The sequence below is a fragment of the Acipenser ruthenus genome, chromosome 9, assembly GCF_902713425.1.
Source record: "Acipenser ruthenus chromosome 9, fAciRut3.2 maternal haplotype, whole genome shotgun sequence".
In the NCBI taxonomy this organism is placed as follows: Eukaryota; Metazoa; Chordata; class Actinopteri; order Acipenseriformes; family Acipenseridae; genus Acipenser; species Acipenser ruthenus.
Genome location: NC_081197.1, coordinates 54,072,391 through 54,091,612, shown reverse-complemented (window position 1 = coordinate 54,091,612; position 19,222 = coordinate 54,072,391). Strand labels below are relative to the sequence as shown.

The 19,222-nt window shown below is 38.4% G+C and overlaps 2 protein-coding genes across 3 annotated transcripts in view; one reads left to right on the top strand and one right to left on the bottom strand.

Moving 5' to 3' along the window:
- Window positions 1-2,538: 2,538 nt before the first annotated feature.
- Window positions 2,539-15,302, bottom strand: dis3 (DIS3 exosome endoribonuclease and 3'-5' exoribonuclease). Its single transcript, XM_034007901.3, has 21 exons — window positions 14,931-15,302; window positions 13,940-14,097; window positions 13,400-13,593; window positions 13,143-13,216; window positions 12,082-12,249; window positions 11,523-11,681; window positions 10,582-10,695; window positions 10,095-10,232; window positions 9,705-9,851; window positions 9,343-9,459; window positions 8,882-8,983; window positions 8,666-8,730; window positions 8,490-8,574; window positions 7,939-8,066; window positions 7,124-7,210; window positions 6,586-6,742; window positions 6,004-6,218; window positions 5,360-5,528; window positions 4,048-4,206; window positions 3,556-3,678; window positions 2,539-3,288 (listed from the first exon to the last, which is right to left on the bottom strand). The coding sequence occupies exons 1-21, from the start codon at window positions 15,147-15,149 to the stop codon at window positions 3,211-3,213; spliced, it is 2,856 nt and encodes a 951-aa protein (XP_033863792.3). The 5' UTR covers window positions 15,150-15,302; the 3' UTR covers window positions 2,539-3,210.
- Window positions 15,303-15,832: 530 nt separating this feature from the next.
- The window catches only part of pibf1 (progesterone immunomodulatory binding factor 1), a 42,369-nt gene continuing 38,979 nt past the window's right edge, over window positions 15,833-19,222 (top strand). Inside the window, exons 1-4 of one of the 2 annotated variants that reach the window (XR_004544848.3) lie at window positions 15,833-16,298; window positions 17,016-17,327; window positions 18,216-18,316; window positions 18,488-18,686. Coding sequence is in view for 1 of the 2 variants with exons in the window: in XM_034008294.3 (XP_033864185.2) it covers window positions 17,079-17,327; window positions 18,216-18,316; window positions 18,488-18,686 (549 nt within the window). In the remaining variant the exon portion in view is untranslated. The remainder of the gene's footprint in view (window positions 16,299-17,015; window positions 17,328-18,215; window positions 18,317-18,487; window positions 18,687-19,222) is intronic. The other variant, XM_034008294.3, reaches the window with a different exon arrangement.

Genomic DNA, 19,222 nt, shown 5'->3' with positions numbered 1-19,222 from the left:
AGGGTGAGTACCTGCTGTCCCCATCTCCACCAGCAGAGGGTGAATGCCTGCTGGTTTTGCCTCCACAGCCCAAATGGGAGGAGCCTGAGCGTCCACAGCCCAAATGGGAGGAGCCTGAGCGTCCACAGCCCAAGCGGGAGGAGCCTGAGCGTCCACAGCCCAAGCGGGAGGAGCCTGAACGTCCTACGCCTGAGTGGGAGGAGCCCGAACATCCTACGCCTGAGTGGGAGGAGCCCGAACGTCCTACGCCTGAGTGGGAGGAGCCCGAACGTCCTACGCCTGAGTGGGAGGAGCCCGAACGTCCTACGCCTGAGTGGGGGGAGCCCGAACGTCCACAGCCCAAGAGGGGGGAGTCGGTGCGTCCACAGCCCAAAAGGGAGGAGTCGGTGCGTCCACAGCCCAAAAGGGAGGAGTCGGTGCGTCCACAGCCCAAAAGGGAGGAGTCGGTGCGTCCACAGCCCAAAAGGGAGGAGTCGGTGCGTCCACAGCCCAAAGGGAGGCAAGTCGGGGTTTCCACAGCCCTGGGACCCAAGCCACCAGCAGAGGGAAAATGCCTGCTGGTTCAGCCCCAAGAGCCGGAAGGGGAGGGGTTACAGGCTCAACCCCCTGAAAATTTTTGGGGGGGAGAAGGGCAGGATGCTGGTGTCCCCCAGCAGCCTCTCGCTATGCTGCTGAAGGCAGCACGGCGCGCACATGCCCAGCCGCCACAGCAGAGGGAGCCAGCACCGCCAGGAGCAGAGGAGCAGGAGCTGCCTCTGCCTCCGCCACCACCACCGCAAGGAGCAGAGGAGCAGGAGCTGCCTCTGCCTCCACCACCGCCAGGAGCAGAGGAGCTGGAGCTGCCTCTGCCTCCACCACCGCCAGGAGCAGAGGAGCAGGAGCTGCCTCTGCCTCCGCCACCACCACCGCAAGGAGCAGAGGAGCAGGAGCTGCCTCTGCCTCCACCACCGCCAGGAGCAGAGGAGCAGGAGCTGCCTCTGCCTCCGCCACCACCACCGCCAGGAGCAGAGGAGCTGGAGCTGCCTCTGCCTCCACCACCGCCAGGAGCAGAGGAGCTGGAGCTGCCTCTGCCTCCGCCACCGCCTGGAGCAGAGGAGCTGGAGCTGCCTCTGCTGCCCGTACCTCCGCAGGGAGTACGGTGGCCGGAGCCCCAGAAAGGGGAGCTGCCGGCCACGAAGAAGGGGGATGAGGTCTGGAGACCACTTTCCCCAGCAGCAGTTTCGCTGCAGGAGTTCTTGTGGCCGGAGCCCCACAGGAGGGAGCTGCCGGCTATGAAGAAGGGGGAGGTCGGGGGACCACCTGCCCCCGCAGCTTTTTCGCTGCAGGACGGGACCAGCATGCTGTCAGCCGTGCCACTACCGGCAGGGGAGCTGAGAGCATGTCCAGCCATGGGCCCACTAAAGCCTCCCTTCCCAGCCCGAGACTTTGGCCGGGACTGCTGGGTATTTAAGGGGGGAGGTGGCCGTTGAGGCCATGTGTGCTGCGCACAAGGGGGGGTATATGTGGCAAAGTGCCCCGCCCCTGTGTGCATTTGTGTGTTCTGTGTTGTGTATATGCGTGCGTATGTTAATGTTGGTGTATAGTCATTGGTACACGGGATATAAACGGGTCTGTGTTTCACATGTATTTAAAAAGTGTATATTTGTATTTAGGCACGGGATTGCACATCACGCACGTGCATTTAAAATATAATATGTGAACACGGGGTTTCACGTAATTAATTCACGTGCTGGGATTCAAGTGAATAATTAATTAGTAATTGAATCCCAGCACAACAGTATATATAGATGCACATTTTCACTCAGTGGTGGTTGGGTGTTCAAGAGTGGAGAACGGGTGAGAGAGAAGGAGAACGTAAAGATAGTAAATATAATAGTTGTTTGTACTCACCGTGTTTGTTTGTCTCCGTGCACCGTTTGTTAAGTGTTTAGTCCGTTTTGTATGTCTGTTTATTTTGGCGCAAGTGCCGTGTCCCGTGTTTTTGTCTGTTCAAACCTTTTATTTTCTGTGCTGTTTTATTAAATGCTGAGCGAAACCATTCGCTCAGCTCCACCAAAACCCCAAGTCTCTGTTTATTTACTCCCTGCTTCTGGTCTGACGCCACCCACTCTGGCCGTCTTTGTGACACTGATATTTGACCGTTTCAGCTCTATGATCTTCAAGCTCAAATTTCTATCAAGTTTCACGCTTTAATCAAAGTGCAACATTTTTGGTTTAGTCGCTGCGCTATATGGGCCAGCCTCTTCTCGTTCCCAGCATTTATCTGCTTATTAAAATCTGCTGCAAAATTCATGACTGAATTGGAGTGCTGGGACATTGTGATGAAGTCATGGGGAAAATAACCACAGCACTCCATGAATATTCACAGAGCTTTTTTATAGAAATGTGAAGTACAATGTATTTGAAAAAAGAATGTATGTTGCTTTCTTTAGATCACTCAATCACATCTAATTCAGAGCTCAACATATCTAACCAAATGGGAAAACTGCTAGACAATTACATATGTATATTAAAAATAACAATACAAAAGAGGAAAGATAAAATGCAGAACTGGTTTTAACATGCTTGTGTATACTGCGTATTGTGTCCACTGTATTACACTGAAGCAACTTTTACTTGCATAAATTAAATCATTATTACAGGATATAGCGTGCAACAGATTTATAGCCACAATTTGGTATTCATCCTGTTTGACTCCCCCCTCATCACACTTAATTGTGCTTTGTTTGCTCACTAAGATGTATATTTACGAGATAATTCAAGACAATTTGTTTCACAATACATCAATTAACTAAACTAGCATAAATATAAATGTGACCTACCAGGATTTACAGCGATGTTCTCATTGAAATTTCCTATTTATAAACTTACAAAGCTCCTTATTTATCTTTAGTTGCACAACAGCTAGAATATCAATTTAGACACTTGTAGTTAAAAGAACTGGAGTACAGGTATAAAAAGAAGAGATAAAACAAAAACAAACCATTTGTAAAAAATGCAAAGGTCTTAGGCAGGTTATTATATCTTTATCAAGTCAAAACTAAAAACAGTGTAACAGCAATATGTGATGAAGAAACAGATTGGCAAAAATGTGACTATTTATACAATTAACTTTCATACAAAAGTTTGTACATTACCTGTTCAAGAAAAACAGATAAAAGGCAGCTTTAATTAAAAACAGTCCTGCTTTAAGTTACTTTAGTTCCATATTTAACTTTCCAGTTTGGGTTTCTTTGCATCTGGTTCGCTGTTGCAATTTGACTGAGGAGATACACTGACTCCAGGAATCTGGGAGAAAGAAAATGGGAGAAATGATTTGGCTGAATTCATAGAAAGCTCTTCTCGTAGCAAACTGCAATGGTGAAATCCCAAAGAAATCCTTGGAAACAATTCAAAATCGTAAGGATTTTATTTTAAATGATCAGCCTAGAACCATAAAATGTAAGCAGAAATCAATATTTTTTTCTTTTTAAACTACTAAATCACACCATTGCAATTATAAATAGTTACAACAGAGCTTGGGCTATTAACACCTCATGCACTGTTTAATCTTACCACAGGCTCCACAAGGGACATTCTGATCTTCTGATGCTGAACATTTGAAGCATCTAAGCTTATGGTCACTTTCACCTTGTCAAACACACGGAAAACAGTGTCTTCTACAGTCAGTGTAGGTATCTAAAAGGGGAAAGGTTTTTAGTACAAATGCAGCAATGATAAAGAACAACATATTGCCAATAAACAAATTGCACAAATCTGACAGACAATGAAACTACTTTTTTTTTTTTTATCTTTTTCCATTTATTTTGAAAAACACTTGTCTCACATGGGTCATTAAAATGTATTTATGCATTTTAGCAATAATAATAAATATAATTTAAAGATATTGCAGGAATATCTACAACACAGCAATTAGAAATGGTAAGTAACGCATTTTATTGTAACCCTGTTCAGTAACACTTTAAGACTGCCTTCCTTTCTTTATTAAGTCACACATCACTGCAATACAAGACCACATTTCAGGAATGAAAACACTTTTAAAAGTACCTCCTCCTTGAAACTCAACCTTGGGTTGGGTTTGTCTTTGTTTTCAAAGAAGACTGTGCCTTCCAACCCAAATTTTGGAATGAGAACTACTATGGCATTTTTCTTCACAAATAGAATGAAGCCTTCTTCGTTTATAATTCCTTTGCTTTTGAAGAACAGCTATAAGAAATAAGAGCAGAAGTTAGTTACTAATATGTTTACTTTATTGAAGGGTTGCTCATAATAAAGTGACAGCTCTGTCATGGTGAAAACAGTTTGCTTACTGCCAGCTAACAAATTACTTTTTTTTTTTTTTTTTTGTAAATTTGACACACATTCAAATCCAACTGCTTTTCAAACAGTTTTAGACCTTTAATCGAGTTCCACGTTGTTTTGGTCACATTTACTCAAGTTATTGTCACTGGCGGTAAAGGATGACAGGTGAAACAATGATGAAAATATAGAACATTAACCCTTTGCGGCCCATTGTCGGACTGGGTCCGACATTGCAATTATTCCTCACAGGTCCTTTGTCGGACTGGGTCCGACATCATTATAGCAACGCAATAAACAGGTGTTTAGTCGTTTTTTCTCCGGAAAAAGCCGAGAAAACCATTCAATTGCCGAGTGGGAGCGACCGGAGCCGAGACAAGTCGAAAAAAAAAAAAAAAGGCGTATCTCATGAATAGTCATACATGGTATCAGGTATCAGATAACGGGGCATTCATAGTAAACAAGCTGGCTGAGTGCGTCAGCGCACAGAGACTATCATGGACATTTGCAGAGCTTTTTTCAGATGTTATAGTAATAAAATAATGACTTGGATCGCATTATTGAGGAGTTTGGTGATAAAACGAGTGATCCGGAGATGATCGATCGGTATGTACGACTATTATTATTATTATTATTATTTATTTCTTACATAGGTGAACGCTATAGCAAACGAAAGGGTGGGGCGGGGCTGGAGATGCCTAGTGAGTGCTTTGTTGATATGCAGGGCCATTTAAACCCGTTTGACTGTGAAAAAAAATAATTTTATACGCGCTGTTTAAAAGTAACTGCGCGTGTGAAAATTAATTAGACCTGGCGTGCCTGACGCGCAGTTAATAAATGGACTGCAAAGGGTTAAGAGTGACAATTAGAATATTTGACATGATGAGCTTTCATTTCTTTGCTTGCAGTTGCAGCTGATAAACCGTTGTTATGGCTAGTCAGGTTGTTAAATGTTTACTTGTTTGTATTATTTTGGATGTAATCTGTGGATATCCTGCAATCTTTCTAACACAAGATTATAAGTAAGATTTCCAGCACATTCAATCTTGAGTAACAGTACCTGAGTATGAAAGGCGACTGATGACCTCTGGGCATACTGAGACATCTTATGGCGATAATTGAGGTTGTTGCACAGAGCTGCTTGCTTGTGTTTGTCCATTAGGTCTGGATAGGTAATGTCTGCTCCAATAGACACTGCCAGTAATCGATGCACTATTATATCAGAGTACCTGTATGAAAACAGACATACATATGTATATATATATATATACACATACATATACACACACACACACACACATTCTGCAAATTCTGAAGCTAAATTTATTTAGCTTCAAAATCTATTAATGTCATACAGTTATTTTTGTACTTGGCTCTGTAAAGGTTCCACTAAGAAAAATAACAACCTGAAATCTCAATGTTACTGATATCTGCCATTTTAAAAGAATCAACCTCTGCCTTAAGACTTACCAGTCAGTATGCTTGGCCTTGAATGAAACAAAAATATGAATATGCAAAAATATGTTGATGTAATATTATCAATCATAATGCATTTTAGAACATTATAAAAGCATAAGTAATGTTGGATGTCGGTACTGTACCTACAAACTGTTTACAGCTCTAAAAGTTAGGCAAGAACTTCTAAGATAAGATGCCTATATAAAAGTTCTCATGCTGCCTAGAAAGGACCTTAAGGGTACAAACCTTCTAATTGGGGAAGTGAAGTGTGTGTAGATAGGAGAAGCCAGACCATAGTGGTGGAAGTCAGTGTCCATTCCTGAACAGAAGTAGACAGCCTGCATCATGCAGCGAGTCGCCAGGATTCTCAGCAGTGTGTTAAAGTAGGGGAAGCCCCCCACCTGGGCTGCATCGAGAGAGTCTGCAAGAGCCTTTGCTGAATCAGTCCGGATATCCAGGTCCTAATCAATTAGGTGCACAACAACCAAAGAGTTTAATATGGTTATGGTTTGCTACAGGAAAATTGTAATAGTCTAAAACTAAATTGACTGTCGTTATCTTTTATTACATAAAATGCTAATATTAGTTCAGACTTGCAATAAAAGACAGTTGCATAAAATGGTTTCAAGGTATAAGAATAAGCCATGCAAATACTTTGGCGCACATTGTGCGAGTGGACGTGAACATTCTGCAGCCCTGCCTTTGTCTTATCACTTTTCATGAGCAGCCAGACTCTGACAACTTGCAGTAAGATGTCTCACTTCGCTGTCAGACGCTACTTGTACATTATGCAACATTTCTTAATCAATAGCTGTTAAAATGACTTGCCTTAGATTTAGCTGCCTTAACAAGCATGTCATAGTTTGATGGAGGCGGGGCTGGATGTTTTCTGAGAAGGGCACACTCAGCAAACTCTTCATAGATCTTCTTTGCAACAGATATATTTGCCAGCAACATGAACTCTTCCACCATAGAGTTGGTTTCTCTGTAGATATGAACCAGACATAAAACAAGCACGCTAACATGCTTACAAAACAATTTCCGTAAATATAATTATATAATAGTCATTGACGCCTTATCACTATACATTTTACAATAACGCATCATTTTATGTCATCTATCTAACCATCTCTCTCTCTCCAATTAAATTTTGGGTTAATTAAATTCATATTACTGTGTGATATATTCTAACCCATATATAATTATATTCATAATGTTTAGTAATGATATAAGAGGGCATAACTGAATCAGTAATTTGAACTTGAAACTGTAGATGTGTCCTTTTTTATTTTTGGATAAAACTGCACGCAGTAACAACTGCCACTGACTGTTTGTGCAGGTATAAAATGGATAACAAACAACCTACTTCAGTTCCTTGGTCTGTAGATCAATGGGATCATGAGTTTCACTGTCTATATGAAACCGGACTTCTGGGGAGGAGAGGGTTAAGGCACTGCAATGGAAGGCAGAGAGGAGTGTCAACATTACTCATGGAAAACTCATTTATACATACAATACAAAAATGCGCATTAGGACTGCCATCCAGTTAAGAAGTAGTGTTCTAAAAACAATCTGGCATATCATTGAAACAATTGTTTTTGTCTGCCCCATTATCAATCATGAATTATCTTAAAACATTAAAAGAAAATCATTTTAAAAAAATCTAGAGATGCAACAATTAACAAATGCATCAAATTAGAGCCCAGTTTGCATTAAAACATTGATTATGTTGTTATGTGCTTATATTGTATTAAGTCATTGTATTTATCTTGCTCTTAATTGTATTATTACTTCTACTGTGATACTTGAAATGTATTTGCTTACGATTGTAAGTCGCCCTGGATAAGGGCGTCTGCTAAGAAATAAATAATAATAATAATAATAATAATAATAATAATATTAGTGATATTAGTGTTTAACTGTTATGCACAGCAGTGTTTTTAGTTATTGGATCTTCTGATAAAAATCCTAATGTTTGTTCTTGGAAAAATAAAATGATGATGATGCTGCATCAATTATTAGATAAATCTGTATGTGATAATCGATTAACAAATCAGGTTACCGATTGCACCACTAAAAAAATCAATAGTATATATGAATAAAAAGGTTACATCTCATTCTTGTCCCGAAGACAGCAACACACTTGCGAAACAATTTCTGAATAAAATGATATTTTCTTACCCCATTTCAATCCTTTTCTTCTTCAGTATTTTTGCCAGTCTGTTCAATCCTCGTAAACTCCTGGTTATTTCATCGTTCATGCTGGTGTCATCTATTCTCATTTGGGCTTCCGCATAAGTAAGAGATGCCTGAATTAAGAATAGGTACATTTGATTCAAAACACTCCATCAAATACCCAGGACATCACAAGACAGATTCGTATGCAACTACCGGTACAAGTGAAAACCATAATGACACCAAAGAGACAGATGCATCAGACCCCTTGTCCCATAAGGAACCTCATAAAAGCTCTACTTGTAAATGAATAAATCAAAATGAGATGTTAGTCATTAAATTAATTTCCTTAATTAATGATTTCCTTTTCGATACCTGGGACCATATCACCATAAGTACTAAAATGAAAGTGTCCCCACATAATTTATACAAAAGCTAAATACTATGTTTGTAATTTAAATATTAGTACATCTACTTTCTGTGGCAACAGAGAAAAGGGGCAGTCTTCCAATGTATCCCCTTTTCAACTTTTTAAAAACTAAGTATCGAACACGTACCTTTGAATTAATTACACTTTTTGTAAACTTGGTGTTGATAATTTCAGCGTCGTGGTTCATTTCCCATATACAAGAAAAAGCCAACCTAGAATCAAATATATTGATCATTAAATGTTCCGGTAGCAACACACAAAAGATACAATCGGAACACAGAAACATTTTCGGAATCAGCTTACCTCTCCACATTAGACCTCAGTGAACATAAATTGGAGCTCAGCAGTTCAGGCACCATATCGATCCTCTATATTAAAAATGCATTAAAAAAATAGTTTTATGAATCACAACCTGCAGAAATTAGATAGATTTATTTTACTTTAGCATAAGTAAATTAGAACACTTAGCCCATTACAAAAGCAATCTGTATTTATTTTTAATTTTTTTTTCAATCTTACCTTTTCACATAGATACACTGTTGTCCCTCTGCTTGCAGCCTCTTGGTCCAAGGCATTCCCAGGGCGAATGAAATGGCTGACATCAGCTATATGTACTCCTACCTAGTGATTAAAAAATACCATATTCATTCAAGAAGCAGTTATCAGTTAGATCAGATAAACTACTTCTGGATTGACAGGACCCCAGAATAGAATATGAGGTAGTGGTGCTTTTCAGGGCCATCAGGAAAATGGGTAGTGTTGGAAAAGGTTGGATTTAAAAAAAATAAAAAAGATATTATATAGATATATAGATATATTATATATATATATATATATATATATATATATATATATATATATATATATATATCTTTTTGGCCCTGCATACTGTACCAGTGAATAGTCTCCAAAGTCTAGGAAACGGAGTGTTAAGAACACATCAGAAAGCGTAGAAGCACTATATTTCATTTAAAACATACCTCTAGATTTCCATTCTCTAAATCTCTGCAGTGCAGTGCATCATCGATATCTGTGCAACCCGGGGGATCCACACTGCAGACACCGATATGCCTCAAGTCTGTTCTGCTTTTAAAGTCCTGGGAATTAAATATATAAATATGTTTTTTCTCGGTATGTTTTTACAACACACTTTTCTTCTGTTATAAGTAACTCATTTTATATGTGCGCATATCTTTTTTATATTGGTCTACTTTATGTTTGATTCGTTATGACAGATTTTTGTTTTTCTTGAAATAATATTTTGATGCGTATTTTAATTACACTTTTTCATATGGAATTTCCCTCATGCTATCAATCATAAAATAATGAACAGCTGATATACCTCTTCTGTTATGCTCCATGGCATCTTGGGCAGGAAACTGAGGACCGCTTGAGAAAAGGGCTGGTGAGGGACATCATGCTCAAGGAGAAGGACTTCAGTCTCAGTTTCTTTGTCTCCAGCAATTCCCAAGTTTCTCACAAAGTGACCCTATAGAAAAAAAACATGTTTTGGTGTTTTATTGCCTTTCGTCAATGTGTAGAGCACAGTTCTTGCAATGGTCTGACATTTCATTTTCTTATTTAAAAATAACTTCTAATAGGTAATATTTTGTTTTATTTCTTACAGAATTGTTTAGTTTACTTCTTATTTTGTTCCCCATTCTCCAATGCCTAGATAGCCTTTATAGCATAAACTAGATCACTATATTATACAATAAAGTTAATAACTTACATTGGGGTATCTAGAATTTTTTGGCCAACCATCAATTGCTACAATAATCCTCTGTCCTTCTAAGGTAGATGCTTGTCGGGTTTCTATTCTGATTCGAGGAATCCTGCGGTCCGCAGGAGTAAACAAGTGCTTTCTTGCCTGTAAAAAATAAAGTAATTTCAGTTATAAATTCATGTTGATTGCAATGGTTGAGTTCAGTACCATTTATCTGGTTATTTTTTGTTTAAAAAATTGTCATAATAATAATAATAATAATAATAATAATAATAATAATAGAACTGGTAATTTATCAAAATGAATGTTCATGTTTTCACTATAAATGTTTAAACCAATTTCTTCCTGCATAAAATACAGGTATCCGTGACCAAATGCAAGCTCTATTACAAAGAATGTAAGATTCCAATGGCTCATTTTTAAACAAACAGCATGGAAAAAAACAGATAAAAGGCACTAGTGCAAATCTATGAAAAAATGACCTCCATCCTACCTCTTTAATTTGTGACTTTGAAAGCATTCCGCAGTAAGGTCTCCAGTTCCTCTTGATAATGCCCACTACTTTTCCAGTAGGCTTCAGCATACTCTCATGCACTACACTCTTCAGCTGAAGATAGAAAACGTACATTACTCCACCTACTTTGTTGCTTTGAATGTGAAATAAAACACCCCTTTTTTAAATGGGGTACCAATGATTGGAACAGACAATGATTCCTATATTTAACAACTCATTAAATTAAAAGTAACTAATTTGATAAAAATATTTAAGTTACAGCACTGATTTTCCCCACACACAATCGGTAGTCTGTATAGCAGAAGCCCTGATTAGATTAAATTTGACTTTTGACAGCAACAGCTACGAATGTTAGTTTCCAAAGACAAAAATTCAAGTTTAAAAAGTAGAAGAATTATTCTTATTTTATTATTGATGTTTGTTGTGGTCGTTTCTGTATCCAAGAGAAAAGGATCCAATCATAAAATATATTATTTTTCTCTCTGGTGACGATGTCAAATTAGATATAGTGACTGTTGCCCCTGGATTCAGACTTGATCAGTTGAAAACGGATATGATTTAATGTGCAGATGGAATTTTCCTAACTAAAGTTAAGCTAGGATAGAGCACTTATGTAATTATAGCTTCCTGTGACACCTGTGACAAGTTAGGAAAAATCCTATCCTTGCAATGAAAGATAAGATAAGAAAGCAAGTTAGGAACTTATTCTGTAATATGCCGTTTTGAACTTAAAAAAAACACTCTATACATGCTGTACAATTTAAATCAGCACATTTCCTTGACTGCCCCCCTTTTAGGTTGTCAGGTAATACTACAGTATATACTCCCATTAAAAAACTGCCATTGAAATATTAACCTTATTCAGAATTGAAATAATAAATACTAAAGAAAGAAAGAGAATAGAAAGTATTGGCTCCCACTGAGTTTTCCTTTTCCTCTTCCTCATCATCTTCTGTAGTCCCTTCATCTTGAAGTACAACAGAGGATGGTGCCACCCACTGGTCTTTGGGCAGTAACTGCACTGCAACCACATCCTCATGGACTGCTCTGTTTAGATTCTTCAGGCCCTGAATGAGAACCTGAGAAGAACACAGCAGATCAAAATTAATTCCTGGACTATGGGTATTGAGTATTGCTGCTGCAAGATGTTTCTTTTTTCCTTAGTTTATTGTGTATGCTCTGTATGGCATGTGCAAGGATGACTGTTGCAACCGAGTGTTTGTTTGACGTACGGGACCCTGGACGCTTTGAAATGATCTGTTGCAACTCTCCTCCCATTCCAGCAACTACAGCATCAAGCCAGAGGTTAAATTCAAAAAAAGAAGTGAGGATCTTTATTAACCAAGAACCTGTGATAACCATCAAAAAATATCTTTGGATTTCAAGGTAAGATTAATGTATAAGCTTTTAGTCCTGTAAGGACATTCCTTAAAAAACATAAAAGAAAAAAGAAGCTGCACGGTTCTGTTCAGGACCCACCTCTTTATTCTCTTCAGTATCTCCATGGACCCACACAGTCGCCTCCAGGTAATTGTCTCTGTTAGATCGAAAGGTGCCTTGAAGGTAAGTTCCAGATTTGATTCCCTGCTGCAGCTTTGACAGTGGAAGATGCTCTTGAAAGATTATTTTACCACTTTCAATCTCATTCTGTGGGATACAAGAAACAAAATATCTGAATGCCTGGAAATAACATCAACTTTGAAATGTATTGCAATGGGTCATTTCATGTCATACCAGCAGATGACTGCTGGGTCACCATCATTATGATGCTATATGTGCAATGTGCAGAACATGCATCAAAATCATATTAAAATGATCCAATTTGTCTTACTTCACAAGATAGCAAACCCGTTTGCAGAAATGGATGTTGTCATTACCATGTGTCATGGCACACCATGTCATAGTGCACTGCTCATATTCAATCTGCTTTTCAGACACATGGTAGTTGTGCACTACAGCACCTGTTGGCCAGATTTCATTACCTAGACTTCAGTGTTTTGAACTTTGTAGGGCCATCCTGGTGCTGTGGATGGTGGCTGAATATGATTACCCAAATGCACAGGATGATGTCATACTTCTGTGTCCAGTCGAACTTAGTTAATGGTTCATGAGGATACATAAAGAAACTCTGGCATTCTTAACTGGTGCACCAGTTTATTCACCAACATCCATCATCCTCACAAGCCATGCAAAGGCCATTGCAAGACAGTGATCTCAGGAAATGTGTCTGGAATTGGCTTGGAATGACCCCATAATTAATGTTCTCAAAATATATACCTTTACTCATAGTTTTAAATTTAGACCTGTTTCACTTATCCACAGCTCTGTAAATCAATTTTATTACATATTGTATTTAAATCAATAACAATCCAAGTTAAAAGTTAAAATAGTACTAAAAGTAGAAAATACACATATATATATATATATATATATATATATATATATATATATGTATATGTATGTGTATGTGTATATATATATATATATATATATATATATATATATATATATATATATATATATATATGAGAAATACATACCACATCATCTGGTGTTGAAGCAAGGCGGTCTACCAGTTCAGGATTTGCAACCAAACTTTGAATGTACTCTTCACCTAAAATAGAAACGTTTTGTGCTCAATCGAAAAAATACCACAAAATGATCAGAAAATAAACCCAAACAAGGCTCTCCTCTGAACACATTCACACAATGGCTTAGTTAGTGTATCTACAATTTTACTACAGTGACCTCTCCGCATGCCTTTTTATACCCCAACCCACAGAGCAAATTGACTTACATGTGTATGCCACCAGCCCAGCTTCTTCAGCCTTCTCTTTGTTCTTTTTGTCATTTGTAAGTAAAATAATTTGGAAGCCCTCCTCTTTCTGGTCTTTTTTCAGGTGTTCACTGTACCATTTGGCCGCCACACGGATCGCCCTATCGTTGCGGTCGTTTGCACTTTCACCTTGTGCTTGTTCAATGTAGGTTTCTCTGTGTAAAAAAATTAACGAAATATCACCATGGAGGCTCCACCTCTGCTTGTACAGCATCATTGTAACTTTAGGCATCCACTCCCAATCCTCAGTGTCTTGATTAAACTGTTACAAAAATGTGATACTTTTTTAATGCAGCTCTTCAGGTAAGTACAGTTAGATGAGGAAAATAAAAGGGGGTATCTCTGGGGGGCATCTCTTTATTCATCTCCTGTAACTTGAGAGCATACCAATAATTATGTATATTTGTAATTCTCTATCCAGGAGTGCAGTATATATTGGTCATGTGTGTTATTTCTATCCTCGGTATTTGTGGTTAAACTGTATTCTACTTGAGTAGCTACCTGTGGTGTTCATTGGTGAACGTGTAGAAATGCCTCTCTACATTATGGATGACGTCTTTAATTCTCTTGTACACAGGAGCGCTCCTGTGTCTTGCTTCTTGTAGTACTGTCTGCAGGATGATCACATTGGTGATAGCGGGATCCTCAAGGACGTCAATCTGAAATTAAAATAGGTTGATTTGGGGTGTAACCATAAACGATGGTCACCTACTTGTGATGGGCTACTTTACATTATACTACTGTTGTTGTTATTATTATTATTATTATTATTATTATTATTATATGCATTAACGACTATTTTATTAAAAGTCAAAATTTAAATGAGATACGGGGAACCAACATACTGTTAGTACAGCTAATACAACTCATCTTTGAAGATCCATTCAGCAAAATGGCAGCAGTAACTTGGCAGTGCCAGATGAGACTGGCTTGTGTCGGTGTTATGCAGAATTCTGTATCCCCGCATGAATCCATGCCTGTGCAGTTGCGGTTTTTCAAAGCTGGCCGTGGATGCGTGACATTCCTGTGCCCGAGCCCCGCTGTGTTCTTAAGCACTGCCACTGAGTTCTGCTGCAGTTTGCAACACATATTGAAAACAAGACCAAACTAATTCTGTAGCAAAATAAAACAGCACATTCAACACCACTGATTTACTACAGTACGCTCAGCCTCCGCGTTGCTCAAACACATTTTAATTTTATTACATGTGAACACTGCTCAGAAACATCAAGCGTTCATGTATAGCGACCTTGATTACGCAGGCGTCAAATCTAAGGGGATACAGAATTTTATGGGGATACGGAAAAATGCGTAACACCGGCTATATGGGATGTGTTACAGTTTGATATTAAACAAACTGACCATGAATTTCAAACTGCATACTGTACGCAACATTTTGCTTGCTATTACCACCACATTTCATTTATTTACCTCTATTATTAAGAACTGCACATTGCAGTGCAGATAACTTTATCACAAGGAGCTTCAGTACCTGATGTAAAACTACATTTGTGTCGGGTAGTATGTAGTGAGGACATTTACAAAGGCTACTTTCCAAGCACGGGTCCTGCTGCAACACGGGAGAACCCTGCTTGCACGAATCACAAACTTCACTTCCACACCAGATATCATCCCGGAGATAGTGCTCGCGGACAATCTTCATCACCCCGCCGGAGCGGGTCTTTTTTACGAACGTCTTAGACTTTAACATCTCAAACCGATGTATTTATTTCTTTTTTTGGCGGAAAAATAAACAAACAATATTAAAAAACAAATCACCGGCAGCATAACATTTGAAAATTACAAGAGAATCATACAGCATCTGCACTAACACGTGTGTCAGAACCTGGCCAACAGTATCCTTCACAGAGTTCTCTATATGTTGTTATTAACAGTGCTGTGGGAAATTGTAACTTACGAAAACAGAATACCTGTTAAAACAGTTAGAACAGAATATTTGGGATTCAGGCAGTGCTATGGCAATTTCCTTAACATAGACTTGTTTTTATTTAACCAGGTTTATTCAACAAAGAATGTAAACCAATTAAATTCCTTATTAATTATTAATGTTAACATAAAACATTCATATACAAGTTATATTATGTTTTATGCAGTACTTTGCACAGTACAACCAAAAACAGGTACAAAATCAGATACATTTTCTTCATAGTTAAGCATAGCCTACATAAACCGAGTTTAGCTTTGTGGTGATAATTACTTTTAACTAAGGGTAAGCGTATACCTGACCATCTGCTGCTTAGACAAACGCCTGAAAGAAGAACAGCACCCCAGAGTGGAGTGGGGGGATATTGCACAGAATCCAACGGTCAGGAACCCGGGGTTGAAGTGGCTAAGTAGTAATACTGCAAGATTATGACAGGTGGCGCTGTGAACAGAATAGAACACGTCGTTTGCGTTTCTTTCCATGTTTTTCACGCAATGTACAAATTGTGTTGTAGTTACCGCTGGTTTTGGATTTCAGTTTGTTATTATCCGGCGGTTTTCAGCGGGGTTAGGAGCGGGACATTTCAATTTTAACGTACTCAACAATGGTAAAACGACTTTAAGAAGTCGAACCGCAAGAATTCAGTCATACAAAGCGCTTGTAACTAAATGTAAATATACAGTACTATTTTAAGACATAAAAAATAAAGTCTTCTGTGCTCAGAGTCCGGGTCCTCCTGATGTAATTGCGATGTAAACAAAAACTGTCAAGAATATTGTTTTCAAGGATTGAACGGTTGTTTTCAAAGAATGCTGCAGGTGAAATTCGGAGTTACTCGGAGTTTTCATTTGTTTTCTGCCACGAACCAATATATTGTATAACCAGTGCACATACAACGAAAAATTCAACAGTCAGGTAATAACAAAATCGTATTTTAAATGCATAATGATATCATTCAAGGGCATTAAAAAAATATATGATGATCTTACATGTGTTTATATAATAAGTAAGAAAGCTTTCACTACAATTTTTGCACCAGCAGATTCATGATAAACTGTTAGAGATTTGTTTTAATTTTCAAATATAAAAATAGTTCTAGTCATCCCAAAAGACCTAGATTATAGCAACAACAAAAAGAACACTAAACAAAACCAGTTGTACAGCGTCCAGTTGGTGTTCCTTAATAAAATGCTATCCCAAAATGCACTAACATGTTCTGTGTGGAGTTTTAAAATGGATTTCTTCATTTAGCCTTTTCTGATGTAACTTATGGTTTTCCAAGCAGAAAGTACTGTGTACAGTGTCCCTTTGTATACTGTACAGTAAGTATACGCTAGGCCTGTGTATATTGGGTTTGTGTTTATTGCATTTGAGCAATGTGAATTAAACCCTGGATCTCGACTAAAAAGTTAACTATATTTCAAGATTATCGTTTTTAGAAATCAGCTCAGCCTATCCTAGTCAAAGAAAGATCAATGTTGTCTCTTTGATTTTAATCTACAGTATTTACTTTTGTAAAACAAAACCAGATTTATCTGACTACTACTCAGAAGGGCTATGTGAAACTGAATACAGTACTATACATGTAAGACTGTATATGAAGTGACACTACAATTGTACATTTTCTCTCAGTTTATGCAGCTTATTTGGATTTAAGACATTTGAAGGACGTCTGTACCATAACAGTAAAACAAAATGCCACCAAAGAGGTCTAAAGATAGCAAGGTCAATGTATCCAGCTCCTTGGAGTCTGAGGATTTTAGTTTGGAAACTACAGTTCCTACTGAGGACATTTCTTCATCAGAGGAGCATGAAGGGAACAAAAAAGTCACCAGGCAGCTGATCGAGAGGAAAGAGCTGCTCCACAACGTCCAGCTTCTGAAAATAGAGCTCTCTCAAAAAACTCTAAGCATTGACAACTTGAAGGTGGAATATCTCACCAAAGTAAGTGCCTAATGGATCTCTTGTAAATCTATAAATAGTGCTTGACTTGTACTCCTGTCCAAAAACAAATTTGGTAAATCAACAATACACTGGCTTGATGTGGCAAGTGTCATATAATTCAGAATTACTGGGTTTTTAGGTTAATTACACTTCCTGTATTTACCTTATATAAAATAGTTTTATTGTCTTTAATGTGCTAGGAAAGAATACAGGCGTATACAGTTTAGGGGATGACTGCATTATGTAATATTCACATCAGAGGAGCTACCCTTGGGAGTAAATTACAGGCTTTAGAGAGTGTTGTCAGAATTTAGCTTTAGATCTGTCACTGCTTACAGTAGATCATTATAACTAAACCGAGTGGGACAGGTTGCTCTATCTTGTAGAACAGGGGTAGCCAACCCTGGTCCTGGAGAAAATCCAGCAGGTTTTATAGGTAACCCTTAAGTCATCAATTTCTGAAGAATGTAAGCTGTTGATGAATTTAGCAAGTTCATTTGTTCAATTAAGTCAGGAGTGGTCAGCTCTGGTCCATGAGCTGCAGGGTGTTCAGGTGTTTGTTTCAAATTATTTCTAAATGACTTAATTGAACAAATTACTACAATTGAAAAACAAATACTGCTTAACTAGTCCAAATTTAATTGTACCAAGTCTTTAAAAATTGATGATTAAAGGTTGCCTATGGATTGTGGCTTTCCAGGACCAGGGTTGGCCACCCCTGCTCTAGAAGGACATGCTTCTTAAAATCAAGGCAGGAAAATGCACGTTTTTCCACCGTATCAGTGTCTGGACAAACTCAATTTTTACGCAGACTTTGCATGTAAGCCAATAATTAAGGCTTTGAAGTACTGGTAATTTGAGGTCTGATTTTTGGTTTACTTTTTGTAGATAGAGGAGCTGGAGGAGAAATTGAACGATGCTCTTCATCAGAAACAGCTGCTTGCACTACGGCTAGACAATCAACTCAAACTGAAGCAAGAGGAAACCAGGTCTGTCAATACATTTACATGCGGTCCAGATCTCCAACCCTATCAGAATATCAACAAAGCCTTTGCCATGTGTACATACGTTTGTCCCACATTGCGTGTATTTTTTGTACTGCCATTAGCAACATTAAATTAATGCTCAGTCAATATTAACTTAATTGGCCTTTTGTACAGGAAACAACAGGCATTAAGGAAGCAGGAAATGGACACTATTTTGTTGAGACAGAAGCAGCTGGAAGAGACCAATCTTCAGCTTCGAGAAAAAGCAGGAGATATCCGGCGTAGTTTGCGTGACTTGGAACTCACAGAGGACAAATACTTAGAACTGAAAGAGCTTCCAGAAGACCAGCTCTCAATTCCAGAATATGTCTCTGTGAGTATTAGTATATTATGTTTATGCCGTGTATTGTACTTTGCATATTCAGTTGCCCTGTGCTATCTGGACATACTGATGGATAGTTTTCTTGTCATTTTAATTATATATATAGAGAGAGAGAGAGAGAGAGAGAGAGAGGGAGAGAGGGAGGGAGGGAGGGAGGGAGAGAGAGATTTATATATATAATAGATTTATTATTATTATTATTATTATTACTATTATTATTATATAAACTTTTATTGTTGCTGTTCTTTTTCCATCACTTTTTAGTTTTCTGTAACTGCAGATCCTATAAAGGCCACTAGGTGGTGACAGAATACCAAATAGAAGTGGAACATTAGAGTTCCACAGCAGGGTTCCTATAGCGTTACATGTCCCCACAAAGTCTGTTTCAAGGCTCTTTTCAAAATATCCGCTCTAGTGCACTGATAGCGTAAGGATTATTGTCCACATTGTCAAACAGGTAACACAGCAATAACAATCCATGATGTGGTACAAACAGAAAAGTCTGAGCACTTGATATGTTGTTTTTT